General features: G+C 45.4%; 1 protein-coding gene across 1 annotated transcript in view; it reads right to left on the reverse strand.

The window, feature by feature from the left end:
- LOC121292315 (1-phosphatidylinositol 4,5-bisphosphate phosphodiesterase beta-2-like) overlaps positions 1-16,480 on the reverse strand; it is a 138,949-nt gene that overhangs the window by 36,761 nt on the left and 85,708 nt on the right. Inside the window, 4 exon segments of the mRNA XM_041214167.1 lie at positions 401-505; positions 1,242-1,341; positions 7,192-7,359; positions 15,037-15,188. Of these exon segments, the coding sequence (XP_041070101.1) occupies positions 401-505; positions 1,242-1,341; positions 7,192-7,359; positions 15,037-15,188 (525 nt within the window).

A 16,480-nucleotide genomic window follows, 5' to 3' on the forward strand; every position in this document is an offset into this window, starting at 1 on the left:
GTGTAATAGCAACAATGTTGGAATAGCATTAAGGATGTAACAATGAGGTGACTGCACAAGATTTACAACAATGTAACTTATAACAATGTAAGACTTGAATTAAAGTAACTATACCTATGGGATAAAGACTTGTGGGGGGGGTGTAGTAGTAAGGTCTGGTACATACAAGGGTTAATGTGGGACTGAGTACAGTACCACCCACACAGTGATGTAAGAAGGCACATGACCAAGAGCCAGGGGCAGTCTAAAGATGGAGCAGATGGAGTCAGGTCCACACCTGTACCGTCTAGTGTATATATGTACAATATGGATTAGAAATGGATTGGAGCCTCTATGTGTTACAGTGGCAGTGAGAAGACGGGGAGGACAGCTGAGCTTGACGTGTGATGTTCTACCATACCTGCCCAAGTGTCAGGCACGTAGTCTTTCACTTCAATATGAACAAACAGAGTCGGCATGGTGAGGGGTTGGTTAGTCTCACTCCGCAGGCCAATATAGCGATATCCTACAGGAGAGAAACCACATCTCTATCAGTAATACATAGCACCGTGGGGGGTATGGAACTAAGAGTGACACTTAGATGTGGGAGTAAGGGAGAGGAGAGGAAGGAATGGGATAAATTAGACTGTAATGTGTTGTGGCAGTGTGGGATATATCCATGCAATGTGGTTTGGGAGTGTTGGCTACGTCCATGTAATGTCATTCGAAAGCGTGGGATATGTCTATGCCATGTGGTTCAGGGCTGTGAGGTATGTCTCTGTAATAAGGTGTGGGAGTGTGGAATATTTCCAGTAACCTGATTCGCAAGTGTGGGTTTTGTCCTTGTAATGTGATTTTTGAGTGTGGAATATGTCTTTGTAATATTGTTCAGGAGTGTGGGCTACGTCCATGTAATGTGGTTCAGGAGTGTAAGATATGTCCCTGTAACAAGGTGTGGGAGTGTTGGTTATGTCCAAGTAATGTGGTTCGGAAATGTGGGCAAGGGAAATGTTGGCTATGTCTATGTGATGTGATTCAGGGGTGTGGGATATGTCCTTGTGATGTGATTCAGGGGTGTGGGATATGTCCATGTAATGTCATTCAGGAGTGTGGGATATGTCCATGTGATGTCATTCAGGAGTGTGGGATATGTCCATGTGATGTCATTCAGGAGTGTGGGATATGTCTGTGTGTTGCCTCCAACAGTCAGGTGATTTGATTGGCCCATGCCACATTGTGGGAAGCAGCAGTGCCTGGGTTACCTGTCTGAAGAGCAGTAACTGGAAGAATCCTGTGTCCAATGAATTTTCCACTATCTTCAAAAGTGGTAATTCTTATGAAAGCCAGTTCTGGCACGAGGATCTGAAAGTCAGAAAATAGCATTTTAAACTGCAATGTAAGATTAATACTAGAACACATGGGCAGCTGAGACATTGGCAGCAGAAGCTACCTTTATGCTACCGAGCGTGGAATCAGCTGCAGTCAAATGAGTTGCCCTTGGTCAGGAAATTTAAACATCTCTGTGGTCTTCTATGTACATCATATGCTGCAAGCACTGAAGGACATTCTCAGTGTCATTTCTTTGATAAATGTGATAGGAATGAGTATACTTTAAGCAAGGCGCAGGCTGTCAAAGATTAATAGTGATGGGTGCATCAATGCAGACTGGCCCTATGTGTGGGACAGTTCCAAGCAGCTTTTCAGTGTTTGAAGTACTGCTTAGGTATTCCAGGGGCATAGTGGGATTGTGGACCCATTGCCATGGAAACATTGGACTGTGGGCCTAGCAAGCCCGAAGCACAAGAGATTTGGGAGCTAATGAGCCCAGGCTAGATTAGGGCCCAGAGTCCAGTAACCCAGAGTCCATCAGTCCAGGTGCAACAGTAACTCGGGGTCCATCAGTCCAGATACAACAGAAAGCCAAAGTCCATCAGCTCAGATACAACAGTAAGCCAGAGGCCATCAGTCCAGATATGACTGTAAGACAGACTCTGTCATTCCAGATACAAAAGTAAGCCAAAGTCCTTCAGTTTAGATACAACAGTAACCCAAAGTCCATCAGTCCAGATGCGATAGTAACCCAGGGTCCGTCAGTCCAGGTATGACAATAACCCAGGGTCCATCAGTCCAGATACAACAGTAACATAAGAACACAAGAACTAGGAGCAGGAGTAGGCAATTCAGCCCCTCGAACCTGCCCTGCCATTCAATACGATCATGGCTGATCTCATTTTGGCCTAGCTCCACTTTCCTGCCCTCTCCCCATAACCTTTCAGCCCGTTAATGATTAAAAATGTGTCTATCTCCTCCTTAAATTTATTGAGTGTCCCAGCATCCACTGCACTCTAAGGTAGTGAGTTCCACAGATTCATGACCCTTTAAGAAAAGTAATTCCTCCTCACCTCTGATTTAAATCTATCACCCCTTAGCCTAAAACTATGGTCTCTCATTCTAGAATGCCCCACAAGGGGAAACATCCGCTCCACGTCTACTTTGTCTATCCCCTTTAGCATCTTATATAACTCAATTAGATCTCCCCTCATCCTTCTCAACTCTAGTGAGTATAGGCCTAAACTGCTCAATCTCTCCTCATAAGACATCTCTGGAATCAATCGAGTGAACCTCCTCTGAACCACCTCCAATGCAACTACATCCTTCCTCAAGTAACAGAACCAAAACTGTGCACAGTATTCCAGGTGTGTTCTCACCAATGCCTTGTACAGCTGCAACAACACTTCTCTATTTTTATACTCTATTCCTTTAGCAATAAATGCCAAAATTCCATTTGCCTTCCTTATTAACTGCTGTACCAAGCTTTCAGCGATTCATGCACGAGGACACCTAGATCCCCCTGCACTGAAGCATTATGAAGTTTCTCTCCATTTAAATAATAAGTTGCCTTTTTATTCTTCTGACCAAAATGGAAGACAGAGTCTATCAGCTCAGATACAACAGTAACACAGGGTCCATCAGTCAAGAAACTATAGGAAACCAGAGTCTTATCAGCCCAGATATGACAGTAAGCCAGAGTCTGTCAGCTCAGATATGACAAGAAACCAGAGTCCGTCAGTCCAGATGCAACCCAGACTCCATCGGTTCAGATACAACAGGAATCCAGAGTCCCTCAGCACAGATACAACAGTAATCCTAAAATCCGTCAATCCAGATACGATAGGAGCCCAGAATCCTTCAGTCAAAATACAACAGGAACCCAGCATCTGTCAGTCCGGATACAACAGTAACCCAGATTCAGTCAATCCAGATATATCAGGATGCAAAAATAATGTAACTCTTGCCATCAACTGGAAGTGTGACAACATCAGATGCACACTTGACCCACATATAGCTGCAGGCACATATACAACTGTTTCTGACACCCCTTTGTGGGCAGGATGGGATTTTTGTCTGTTTGGATTATTATGTGAAATCCTGTTTTGTAAAGTTGCCTATTTACATCATCATTGAATGAGTATTAGTGCTACGATTGATGTTTTATTAAAGCTCTACAATGAAATCAAGGTAGAGAAATGGCTGGATCTTCAGAGGGGTCAAGGCATCCCCACCCCACCCCGCACCACCACACAACATCAATTAACTTGCCGCAATCTATAATAAATTAGATCATGAAAATAAACAAAGTAAATGAGTTTATTTAAATGTTATTTTCTTCTCAGCATGTTAATCCTTTGTACAAACAGTTTCTCAGCCCAGGTAGCACATAATCGGACTGTTAGTCTCAGGAACATTGTTTTCAATTCTACACGAGATAATCAATTTCTTCTTAAGTATTTTATTCAAAGTACTTGTTAAAATTTATTTTTACCAAAAAATATTACCATCAATTCTCCACAGTCTCCGTGAACTATGAGAACTATTAAACATTGGGAATCTCATTTACTGAAATTTCCTGGTTATATATCTCCACCTTTCCCTGAATAAGACCATAAGGCCAGAAGTAGGCCATTCGGCTCATCGAGTCCACTATACCATTCAATGAGATCATGGCTGATCCGAAAATCCTCAACTCCACTTTCCTGCCTTTTCCTCATAACCCTTGATTCCCTTACTGATTAAAAATCTGTCTATCTCCGCCTTGAATATACTTAACGACCTATCCTCTACAGCCCTCTGTGGTAAAGAATTCCACAGATTCACTACCCTCTGAGACAAGAAATTCATCCTCATCTCTGTTTTAAATGGGTGACCCCTTACTCTGAGATTATGCCCTCTGGTCCTAGACTCTCCCCCAAGGAGAAACAACCTCTCAGCATCTACCCTGTCAAGCCCCCTAAGAATCTTACATGTTTCAATAAGGTCGCCTCTCATTCTTCTAAACTCCAATGAGTACAGGCCTAACCTACTCAACATCTCCATATAAGAAAATACCTCCATACCCAGGATCAACCTGGTGAATCTTCTCTGGACTGCCTCCAATGCCAGTATATCTTTCCTTAGATAAGAGGACTAAAACTGAATCGTCAAAAGCATGTTTTACAGAGGGAACAGTAGATAAATGAAAGTTACAAGAACTTGCAATTGGTTAAGGACTGCAGAGGCCCAAAAAATGGATAACTTGAATGTTGTTAAACTGCGTCAAGCTAAATTGTTTGTTTTAATACAGCAGCTCTGACATTAAGACTGACACTGTGTATACATACGAACATACAAAATAGGAGCAGAAGTAAGTAATTTGGCCCCTTGAGCCTGCTCCATCATTCATTAAGATCATGGCTGATCTGTTTGTGTTTCGGATTCCACATTCCCATCTATCTCCAATAACCTTTGATTCCCTTGCCTAACAGGAATCTCTCTACCTGCTCCTTAAAAATATTCAATGACCCCGCCTCCACCACCTTCTGAGGCAGAGATCCAAAGTCGCATAACTCTTTGAGAGACAAAAATTCTCCTCATCTCTGTCCTAAAAAGGCAACCCCTAATTTTAAAACAATGCCCCCTAGTTCTGGACTCATCCACAAGAGGAAATATCCTTTCCATAACCACCTTATCAATACTGTTCAGGATCTTATATACTTCAATCAAGTCATCCCTCACCCATCTAAACTGCAGTGGAAACAAACCCAGTTTGTCTAACCTTTCCTCATAAGACAGCCTACTCATCCCAGGTATCAATCTAGTAAACCTCCTCTGAAACATCTCCAATGCATTTACATCTTTCCTTAAATAAGTGCAGGAAATTCTCCCCCTAGTGTTGTGGAAAAAATAAACATAGCCAAAATGAAAACAGAAAATACCCAGCATCTGTGGCAAAAGAAACAAAATTACATTTCAAGTTGATGACCTTTTATCACAATTGGAAAAAGTTAGGGATGTAACAGGTTTTTAAGCAAACACAGAGCTGCTAAACAGGGGAGGACAGGAAAGAGCTAAAGGGTGGGTCAGTGATGGGATGGAAGACACAAGAAATTAAATGACAAAAGGGATGATGGTGCAAGGGAATGGGACAAGTAAAGAAACATAAGAAAGAGAGTGGTTAATAAAGCAAATGGCATCCTGGACTTTATAAATAGGGGCAGAGAGTACAAAAGCAAGGACGTTAAAGTCAAACCCATATGAACAGTGGTTCAGCCTCCAGTTCTGGGCACCACACTTTAGGAAGGATGTGAAGGCATTAGAGAAGGTGCATAAAAGATTCACAAGAATGGTTCCAATTCCAGTTGTGCCGATAGATTGGAGAAGCTGGGACTGTCCTCCTTGATGAAGAGAAAGTTGAAAGGAGACTTGAAAGAGGTAGTATTCAAAAATCATGAGGACAGTGAGGGGAGAAGAGGTATCTACTCTATCTACTCTGAGTAGATAGAGAGAGACTGTTCCTATTGGTGAAAGGATCGAGATCCAGGGGGCACAGATTTAAGGTAACTGGCAAAAGAAGCAATGGCGACATGAATAAAACCGTATTTTACACAGTTAGTGGCGCTGCCTGGGAGTGTGGTGGAGGCAGGTTCAATCATGGGATTCAAAAGGGAATTGTATCATTATCTGAAAAGGAAAATGTGCAGGGCTACGGGGAAAAGACAGTGGAATGTCACCAAATGAATTGCTTCTGCAGAGGGCCAGTATGGACATGACAGGCCAAATGGCCTCCTTCTGTTTTGTAACCCTTCTATCATTCTACATTTAATCTACAGGAGATGTAAATGGCAATAGCAAAATCATCACCAATAGCTCTTGCCTGAAAATATTGCGACAATGGTTATGGTCTGAAATTCTTGAACTCAAAGTAGAGTCTGAAAGGTTGTAAAGTGCTTAATTGAAAGATGAGGAGCTGTTCCTCGAGCTTCATTAGGAAGAAAAAAAGACTTACATTTATGTAGCACAAGTCACAACTACCGGACGTCTCAAAGTGGTTTACAATCAATGAAGTACTTTTGGAGTGTAGTCACTGTTGTAATGTAGAAACTGAGGCAGCCAATATGTGCACTGCAAACTTCCAAAAACAGCAATGTGATAATGACCAGATAGTCTGTTTTTATGATGGAATGGGACCTGAAAGTGGAAGCTTGTGATTCAGAGGTGAAAGTACTACCAACTGAGTCATAGCAGACAGTCTGTCTTTCTTTCATCATTCGGAACAGTGTAGGCATAGGAGGCCAAGCACAGAGAGGTCAGGGTAATAGTGCAGCAGCAAATTAAAATGACAGGCAACCAAAAGCTTGGGGTCATTTTTGCAGATTGAATGGATGTGTTCTGCAAAGCAATCATCCAGTCTACGTTTGGTCTCCTCAATGTAGGGGAGAACACACCATGAATAGCGAACACTGTCAACTAAATTGAAAGAAGTACATGCAAATTGGTGTGTCTCTTGAAAGGAGTACTTGGGGCCTTGGACAGTGAGGGGAGAAGAGGTAAAAGGAAAGATATTTCATCTCTTACGCCTGCATTGAAAAGTGCTGCAGGGATGGGAGGGGGTATTGTAGGTGATTAAGGAGTGAACCAACATGCCGCGGAGGGAACCTAGGAACCCAGAGTCTGTCAGCAAGGCCCTTCAGAATGCTGAAAGGGGAGGAAAGGTGGTGGCATCAAACTAGAGGTGGTGGAAATGGCGGAAGATGATCGTTGAATGTGGGAGCTGGTGGGGCGCAACGTGAGGACAAGAGGAACGTATCATGGTGAGAGCAGTAGTACAAAAAAAAAGGACAGATACAGCTGAGGGCTCTGTCAACGAGGAAGCATTGTGTGCCCGCTACAATTTACCTTTTCAAACACAAAGGTTTCCTCGTCCCTCCACTGGGGGTTGATAGAGTTTTGCTCAGTGTTCAATTTTGTCCTGTATTTCCGTTTAGGATCATTATGGAGCCCAAATAACTCAACCTCAACATAGAATCTAGAGTTACGATCCGATAAAAACTGTCCTGATATAATCTGTAACAGGAAACAATGGAGGTTAAATTGATTCATGCCTGGAAACAGTGATGCGTGATGTATACACCCAAATGATTGGTACATTGAAAAAATCTGCCAGACAATGTCAGGAAACATGGAGTAGTTTGGCACCAACTTCCAGGGTTTGGATTTCACCTTTTCCAACATAGAACGAGTGGTTACCTCGATCAGCACACATAATAACATACACATTAGGAGCAGGGGTAAGTCATTTGGACACTTAAGCCTGCTGTGCCATTCAATATGATCATGGCAGATCTGATTGTGGCCTCAACGCCACTTACCTTCCTACTCCCTATACCTTTGGACTCCATGGTCAATCAAGAATCTATCTACCTTTACTTTAAAAATATTCAATGATCCTGCCTCTACTGCTCTCTGGGGAAGAGAATTCCACACACTCATAACCCTCTGAGATAAAAAAAAATTCTCCCCTTCTCTGTCTAAAATGAGAGACCCCTAAGTTTTAAACTGTGTCCCCTGGTTCTGTTCACTCCCACAAGGGGAAACATCCTCTCAGGATCTTATGGGCAGAATTTTATGCCCCATGGGCGGGTGCACGCCTGACCCGATTTGGAATAAAATAGTGCGCAATGACGTCAGGCAAATGTCCCAACGTCATCGCGCACTCACGTGATATTTTGGTCAGTGGGTGCATGCAGGAGTCAGCAGCATGTCCACCGACAATTAAGAGGCAAATTTAGGCCATTCATTGATTAATTTAATCCTATTTATGGTTGGCAGGCGGGCGAATAGGCAATGCAGCCTTTGCATTTTTGAGGAAACCTCATCCACAAGTGGGATGAGGTTTCCAACAGTAATTTTAAAGAAAATAAAATTTTGAAACATAATTTTTAATATGTCTCTGTTCATATGACTGAGTCACATATGGGGACATGTTTTCCCCTTATTTTTAAAATCTTTGCTTTTCATTTTTAAATTCTTCAGCTCCCTGAGGCAGCTCTGTACCTTCAGGGATCTTTCAGTGCACGGTCCCCACGCATGCACAGACTTCAGCACTTGTGCTCCTCCCACCCCCACCTCGGCAGTGCTGAGGCTCTCAGCGCACGTTTCACACTGATTGGCCATTAATTGAAGAGCAGAGCTGGCTGGTGAGGACCGGGATCGTGTCTGTACCGAGGGTGATACCAGCCTCTCCCAAGCAAGTGATGACCTATCACCAGCTTATCGTTCACCCAACAAAACTGTGAATGCTTTGTACTTTTGGCCCTCTATCACTGGCCCTCTATCCAGCTCTACCTGTCCCACCCCCCCTTAAACCAGCCTATATTTCACTTCTCTTCTATTTTCCCTTAGTTCTGTTGAAGAGTCATATGGACTCGAAACGTTAACTGTGTTCCTCTCCGCAGATGCTGTCAGACCTGCTGAGTTTTTCCAGGTATTTTTATTTTTGTTTTTGTTTTGGATTTCCAGCATCCACAGTTTTTTGCTTTTATCTTCGTGCTTTGTAATGTTGGTTACTATGCAGAAAATCACTAATTATCTCTTCTCTCTTTGAAAGGCACCAATGGGAAATGGAAAAGGCCCACTGGCAGCCAGCTCCTCAACTCCTCAGGCCACCTCACATGAGGATCCTGAGGACCCACTAGATGTAGAGCCATCACAGTGTTCATCCGCACCCTCCACCAGCGCGGAGATACACACCTCAATGGAACCTAGTTGTAGAGTAGGCTCGGGGGTCCCAGTCAGATGAGCACAGCACAGATTCCAGTCCACAGCAGGCAGAGGTAGGGACATCCAAGGTCTCCAACACTCGGAGGACGGCTGGAGGCCAGGATTCTGCTAAGTCCGAGTCAGATGATGAGCATGTGGACTCGGCCCTAACACAGATGTAGGAGCTGGAAAGACAGACACAGGAAAGCAGGCAAGGTTGTCAGATATGATCAAAAGATTTCAACAGGCAATGGAGTCCATCCATGTTCAGTCTGACGTCATTGCAGCGACATGTCAGTGATCTGAGGTAATACTGGTGGGATAGCGACCGCCATGGAGACCTTGGTCCAGGACAGTGCCTGATGTGCACCAGGAATTACATTCCATCTCTGTAGGCATAGGTGGGATCCATCGCTGGCTAAGCAAGAGGGAGATGAGGCAACTGGACCTCACTCCGGAAGACCTTCTCCTCCAGGAGTTAGCCAGGGGTCCTCGGGCACCCATTAGGATGAGGACCAGCAGCTGGACACCCCAGGGCCATCCACCCATGTGACTCTGAGTGTGTCCAGCCAATCCACATCCCCACTGCCTTTGACCTCATCAGCTGCAGCTGCACAGGCCAAGGAGAGTGCATCTGCCCCACAACAGGGGACCCAAAGCAGACCAGGGTCCCCCAGATCTTGGTCCTCCAGAGGACGCCCACCAACGTCATCACAGACAACAGGGCATAGCAGTCAGCAGGCTGCCTCCACCTCTGCTGTGAATGTTGGGGATGTACTAAGATGTAGTGGTAGGATTAGAAAAATTAAAAAATACCAGGAGCTTCAAGGTTGCACGGGTGTTCACAATCTGTATGGAGTTTGCACTGATGTAAATAGATTCCATTCATTCCATTTTTCATGTTGTGTATACTATCTGATGATACGCTTTGCGGTTATTGTAGTGCCAGCCTCCTCGCAGATGTCCCGTTATGTGTCTCAGATTTATAGTGCGTAGAACCATTTCACAACAGTTTCTGTCCATTCTCTGCTCTGTACTGACATGAGTAAAGCATCAGCCTCAAAGAACTTTGTGGTTGGCCAAGGCACCTCTGAGACTTGCATCAGAGGTTCACCTGATATCGAGTCATGAGCCTAGAACCTGGAGGCTGCTTTAGTTCCCTGATGCTTCTGCATTGTAGAGTGCTCAGTGTGGATCCTAGGCAATGAAATGTTTGGAATGTTCATTGTCCTGCATGTACTTTCTGTCAGCCTTGAGTGTGCTTTACCAATGAACTCAAACTTTGAGCTCTTACGTGCTCCTGTCTGCCTGCAGCATTATTTCACATACATCTGTACATCTGTACGTCACCCCAAGATTAGTGCCCACTTTCTGACCTCCATGTTTTGAGCTTTCAACCTTGCTGACGCATGTTAGTCCTTGCATCTCTTGCTAGATGGTTAAAAATGTGCAACGTAGGAGTTGTGTGCAGAGGCCCCAGGTGTGGACATGGGAGGATGTGGATTGGCTGGACACACTCAGAGTCACATGGGTGGATGGCCCTGGGATGGCATTGGGCCATAAGGTTGCTGGCTAACATCTCCTGACATTAACCCTCTGCCAGCTCTCAGGTGGTCATTCAAAATGGTTATGTGCAACTAACAATGGCATCGGTGTGCCTGGTTTCTGTGTTGGGATGAAAATGTGTAGACCTGAAATGGGATCAGAATGAGGCTGCAATACATCTGATGTGTGCTCTTTGGTATCAACAATTTGGGTCCTTAAGGGCTAGATGGAGTGTCAGCATTTTCAGAAGCACAAATGCCATGACTAGGCATCAGGGGAAATTGGAAGATTCCAAACAAAGGCATGTTCATGAGTGGCAGACAAATATCAGAAGATACTGCTCATGAAGTTTACAAGACTCATTGAAAGGTGAACTGCAGCTTTGCATCTTTCACTGAGATTTACAGATGACTGTGTCCTGAGGATATATGTGATGCTGATGATGAAGAATCGTCAACACTTTCTTGCATGAATAATCGGCTGTGTAGAAAAACCACAGTGCGGAATCAGAATGGGCCTCACACATGAAGGCGATAACCACTGATTGAAGATTGACTTCTGTGAGATGCCTTGTCACAATGCAGGCATACTGCCAAGAGTGCACTGAGGATGGAGTGCTGCTCCAACCTCTTGTATGCTGCCGTAGGCAGTAGAATGTTGGTGAGATGCTTGAAGAGGCTGCACTATCTCAACTGTGCTCACAAAACGCCCTGTTGCTATTATCAGATTACAGAAAGGTCACATGCTCCCAAGATACCGTACTTTCCATGGATGAGGACATTGTGATGTTAGAGTGTAACTACTCTTTCAGAGATTCAAGTGGTGCGTTGAGATGAGGGGGATAGCAACGAAGGTGATAAGGTGAACCCAGCATGGAAGGCCCTGGTGAGAGGATCATCATAGCTAGTCATTGTCATCCTCCTGGAACCTGGTGGCTATTAGCATTTCATATGCACACCTGCCTCATCTGGCCCGTGCTATGGCTTCTTCCTCTAGACCCTCAGCTTCCTCACCTTCATCATGCTCAACATCCTAATCATTGGAGGACACGTGCAGCTCGTCCATCTTGGCATCTGGCAGGACACTGCCCCCCCCACCCCCTTTGGAGCGCCAGGTTGTGAAGGATAGAAAGCCATGATAATGTATGAGACTCTCTGGGGAATGTACTAGAGAGCACCGCCTGACCTGTCCAGACATTAGAAACACATCTTTGAGATGCCAGTGGTCTGCTCCATCAATGAGTGTGTTGCGATGGGGCAGGGTTATACCTTTCCTCTGAGGCACTTTGCAGCGCTGAACAGGCATCATCAGCCATCTTTTGCAAGTAGCCTTTGTCACCGATGAGCCAACCCTAGATGTGCTGAGGGCCCTCAAAGATCTGTGGCACTTATGAGCGACTCAAGATGTGCCAGGCATGGGAGATTCCAGGGTATCTCGCACATAGCTACATAAGCTGCTTGTGGTGATTGCAGACCAGCTGCACATTGAGAGTGTGGAACCCTTTTCTGTTGATGAGTCATCCTGGCTGTTGCCAGGGAGCTCTTAATGTCATGTGAGTGTAGTCAATGGCACCCTGCATCTGTGGGAATCTGGAGATAGCAGCAAAGCCCAGTGTTCTGTCAGCCTGGCTGGTGTAATCTAGAGAAAACTGCACATAACTGTGAGCCTTGTTAAATAGGGCATCGGTGGCCTCCCGTATGCATTTTTGAGTAGATGCTTGAGCAATCCGACAGAGGTCCCCAATGATGCCCTGGAACGAGCCACTCACAAAGAAGTTCAGAGCGGCAGTGACTTGGAGAACCATTGGCGATGGATGGCCTCCCAGTCCCTGCAGCTTCAACTCCTCCTGGAGAATGTGGCAGCTGTGAGCCACCACATCCCTAGACATGTGAAGGCATCAACGGCACTGTCTCTTGCTCATCTGTAGGTATGAGAAGCATCTTCTGCACATCCTTGGTCTTGCCAGATGCCTTCACTTAATGGCTTCATCAGCCTCAGTTTCTGGGTGTTGTTCATCAGGGTGAGGCTCTTCCCTTTCCCCAGTCTGGCAGTCTGGGCCCTTCTTCTCCTTTTTAGTTGCCTGATTGCCAGGATGAGCGCAATGCTGGCTGCTCCATCGATGTTTCCCTTGTGCTCTTCTCTGCAGGGACATTGAACAGAAACATGATTGAGCATAAGCCTACAAAGCTCATCTTCCTATCGCTTACTAGGGAATGACTGTGGAGTGACTTCATCCCAGCCATTACATCCCCACTTAATCCCTTTGCAACGTTATTATAGCCTTCAGGATCACCTGAAGTGCACCCACCACCCCACCCCAACCCCAACAAACACAACTCCAGTGACAGTGCTTTGACAAAGGGGCTTAGATTTGAAAGAGTTCTGCAAGATGTTAGAAGCCTCAGGCAAGGCACTTTCAGACTGTATCCTTTGGTTTACACAGCAGCCCCAACATGCAATGATGGAATAAGAATTTGTTGGGGGTGGGTGGGTGGTTCCCATATCTGAACCTGCCAGCTGCAAGGTTTAGAGGTCCTGTGGCCATTAGGCACCTGCATTTTTGCTCATGGCCCCTTTTCTATTGGTTCTTTTTGATATTCAGGATTTCCCATGAGTGAAACAAAGGATCTTTGCAAGGCCCCAATCGTAACTATACTCTCTCATGAATGCACTAGAAGAGTTAAGGTGCCAAGTTCCCTAAATTGGAATTTGACTGCTCCTAACATGTCTCAGCTGTGCCTTCCTCTCCATTAGGAAAATCGGAATTTAGTAGGGTGACCCTTCAACCGGCCCACAAGCACAGTGGTCAACTCCTCCCCAAGGCCCTGAGAGCCCTCCCCTGGTAAGTTTTTCCATACTTTCTTTTGCATTGATTCAGCTCAGAAAATGGTGGTCCTGGTGGTTCTATTCCCAGCCCAGCTTCAACCCTCCCTTGTGACTATGGAAATCCCTCCCATCATGAAGGAAGAGCATCATGTTCAGGTTTCCCACACTTCAATCACTCTCCTCCCTTCCCCACTAACCTGTGATCTGATCGTGACAGTCACGATCCTACCTACCCTGCATCCTACCCTGTCCTACCTACTTTGATGCTTATGCTCCAATGCTCCATGTAAACCTGACCCCTCTCCATCTTGAGGCTAACTGCACTGTGGCCTACAGAGCACCCCCCTGCCCTCCCAATGAGGCCAATTGCCTGCCCCTACATTACCTCTTTCCCATCTACAGGCTGCAGGTGCCTCCCTGACTGTGACTGTGCCATCTGCGGCCCAGTAGGAAGCCAGAAATCCCCAGGATCAATGTGTGTGAGGGACTGAACAAGCCCTGTGCACCATGCTGGGCACAACTGACACAGGACTGACAGCCAGCAGCAGCACCCCCCCCAACACCTCCCTGGACTGAGACAAGGGCAGTCCTTCCAAGCACAGCCCTCTAAATTCTAGCACTGAGCTACAGGACTGTCAAAGCATTCTGGCCCCGACTATCTCATGTGCTCTTGTCCAGGACAGTCTGTGCTTTCGGGCTACAAATAATTTCCCCCTCCCCACCACGAGTCATGTAACTGTGTGCACCCTTCCCCATTCTTCCCCCTGCCCCACCCCCAACTCCCCCATTCAAGCCTTTGCCTTCCAGCTTCTTCTCTTGCCTCTGCCTTGTCTCACACAAACCCCCAAGTCAAGCCTTTGCACTCCATCACTTTCCACCACCATCCCCATCACCGCCGCCATCATACCGTTGGTCTGGAATGGAGACACTTGGCTCTGTGCCCCGCTTGAGCTCCTGCTGGTCTTGCATGTGCAGCCTTAGCACAAATTCAGAGCAGCCAAAGGCGAACATACCTCAAAGTCATGAGTGAAGTGCAGGTTGTCAGGTGCCCATCACTTATATCCAGTCGTGAATCACGCCGGACTAATTAGCCGCCGGTGTGGCCTTTTTACCTGGAGTGTGGAGGTGATTCTGGTGAGCCGGCTTTTTGGTGAGTATTCATGACATTTAAATACATGCAAATGTGGTTCCCGACATAGTGTGGCAGCCTACCTGACCCGCCATGAAAGTCCAAGGAACAATCACGATCTATTATTACACCAGTGGGAAACTAATTTTTGGACAACCGCCAAATTTTACCCTCTGGCCCACCATCATGCCTGCCACGGGTAGGACCAGAAAGTCCCACCCAATGTTTCAAATTGAATATTACTTCTTTGCAACACTTTCAGATCATTTTGGAGATGTGCCCTTCAAATCATGCATGTCATTGTGTGCCTGACCTGATGATCCAGTGTATGATCTTGGACTGTTGTTACAGAACAAGGGAAATACAGATTCCAGAATGCACAGTGTTTGAATATGGAGTTCCCTTTAACACCCTATTATCCTCATGTGAGGAGTGCTGAATTAGTCTAGAATGGATTTAATTGGAATCAATGCAAACTTTACCAAGATGGATACAGTGCTCGACACAACAACATCAATCCGATCAGCAAAGGGGTTAAACTCCTTCTCCAGACAGCGCAGCAGTTCATGTTTCAGAATGTAGCCACTCCGCCCATTGAACTCAAAGAACGAGCTGTTCAGTTGCATGGGTATATCTGAAGGAGAGTAAGAGAAATTGATCATCAGATCTTAGATAGTGAATGGCTCTTGGATTTCTAATAGATCAGACCCAGGTAGTCATCTTATTATCTGAAAGAAAAGAGGAGTTTGAATTGCAGAGCATCCTTTATCAGATCCAGAATCAGTATCAGAGGATCCTGTATCATTCCAGAGTTGGTATCAGAGGATCCTTTTCCAGATCAAGGATCAGTAACAGAGGATCTTGTATTAAATCCAGGGTCAGTATTAGAGGATCCTGCATCAGATCCATAGTCATCGGAGGATCATGTATCAGATAAAGGGTCAGCATTAAAGGATCTTGTATCAGATCATCAGTCAGTATCAGAGGATCCTGCATCAGATCCATAGCCAGTATCAGAGGATCTTGTATCAGATCCAGGATCAGTGTCAGAGTATCCTGTATCAGATCCAGGGTGATTATTAAAGGATCCTATATCAGATCCAGGGTCAGTACCAGAGGATTTTGTATCAGATCCAGGGTCAGTATTTGAGGATCCTGTATCAGATCCAGTGTCAGTATCAGATGATCCAGTATAAGATCCATTGTTAGCATCAGAGGATCCTGTATCAGATCCAGGGTAAGTATCAGAGGATCCTGTACTGGACGAAGGGTCATTATTAAAGGGTCCTGTATCAGATCCAGCATTTGGGTCAGAGGATACTGTATCAGATCCTGAGTCACTATCAGAGGATCCTGCAATAGATCCAGGATCAAAATCAAGGAATCTGCATCAGATCCAGGGTCAGTATTTGAGGATCCTGTATCAGATCCAGTGTCAGTATCAGATGATCCAGTATAAGATCCATTGTCAGCATCAGAGGATCCTGTATCAGATCCAGGGTAAGTATCAGAGGATCCTGTATTGGACGAAGGGTCATTATTAAAGGGTCCTGTATCAGATCCAGCATTTGGGTCAGAGGATACTGTATCAGATCCTGAGTCACTATCAGAGGATCCTGCAATAGATCCAGGATCAAAATCAAGGAATCTGCATCAGATCCAGGGTCAGTATCAGAGGACCACAGTATCAGAGGATCATGTATCAGATCTATAGTCAGTATCAGAGGATCTTGTATTAGATCCAGCATCAGAATCAGAAGATAATGTACCAGATCCAGAGTTAGTATCAGAGGGTCCTGTATCAGAAACAGCATCAGAATCAGAGGATCCTGTATCAGTTCCAGGATCAGTATCAGAGGATCATGCAATAGATCCAGGGTCAGTATCAGAGGATCCTGTATCAGTTCCAGGGCTAGTGTCAGTGGA

Source organism: Carcharodon carcharias, chromosome 20 (genome assembly GCF_017639515.1).
Source record: "Carcharodon carcharias isolate sCarCar2 chromosome 20, sCarCar2.pri, whole genome shotgun sequence".
Lineage (NCBI taxonomy): Eukaryota > Metazoa > Chordata > Chondrichthyes > Lamniformes > Lamnidae > Carcharodon > Carcharodon carcharias.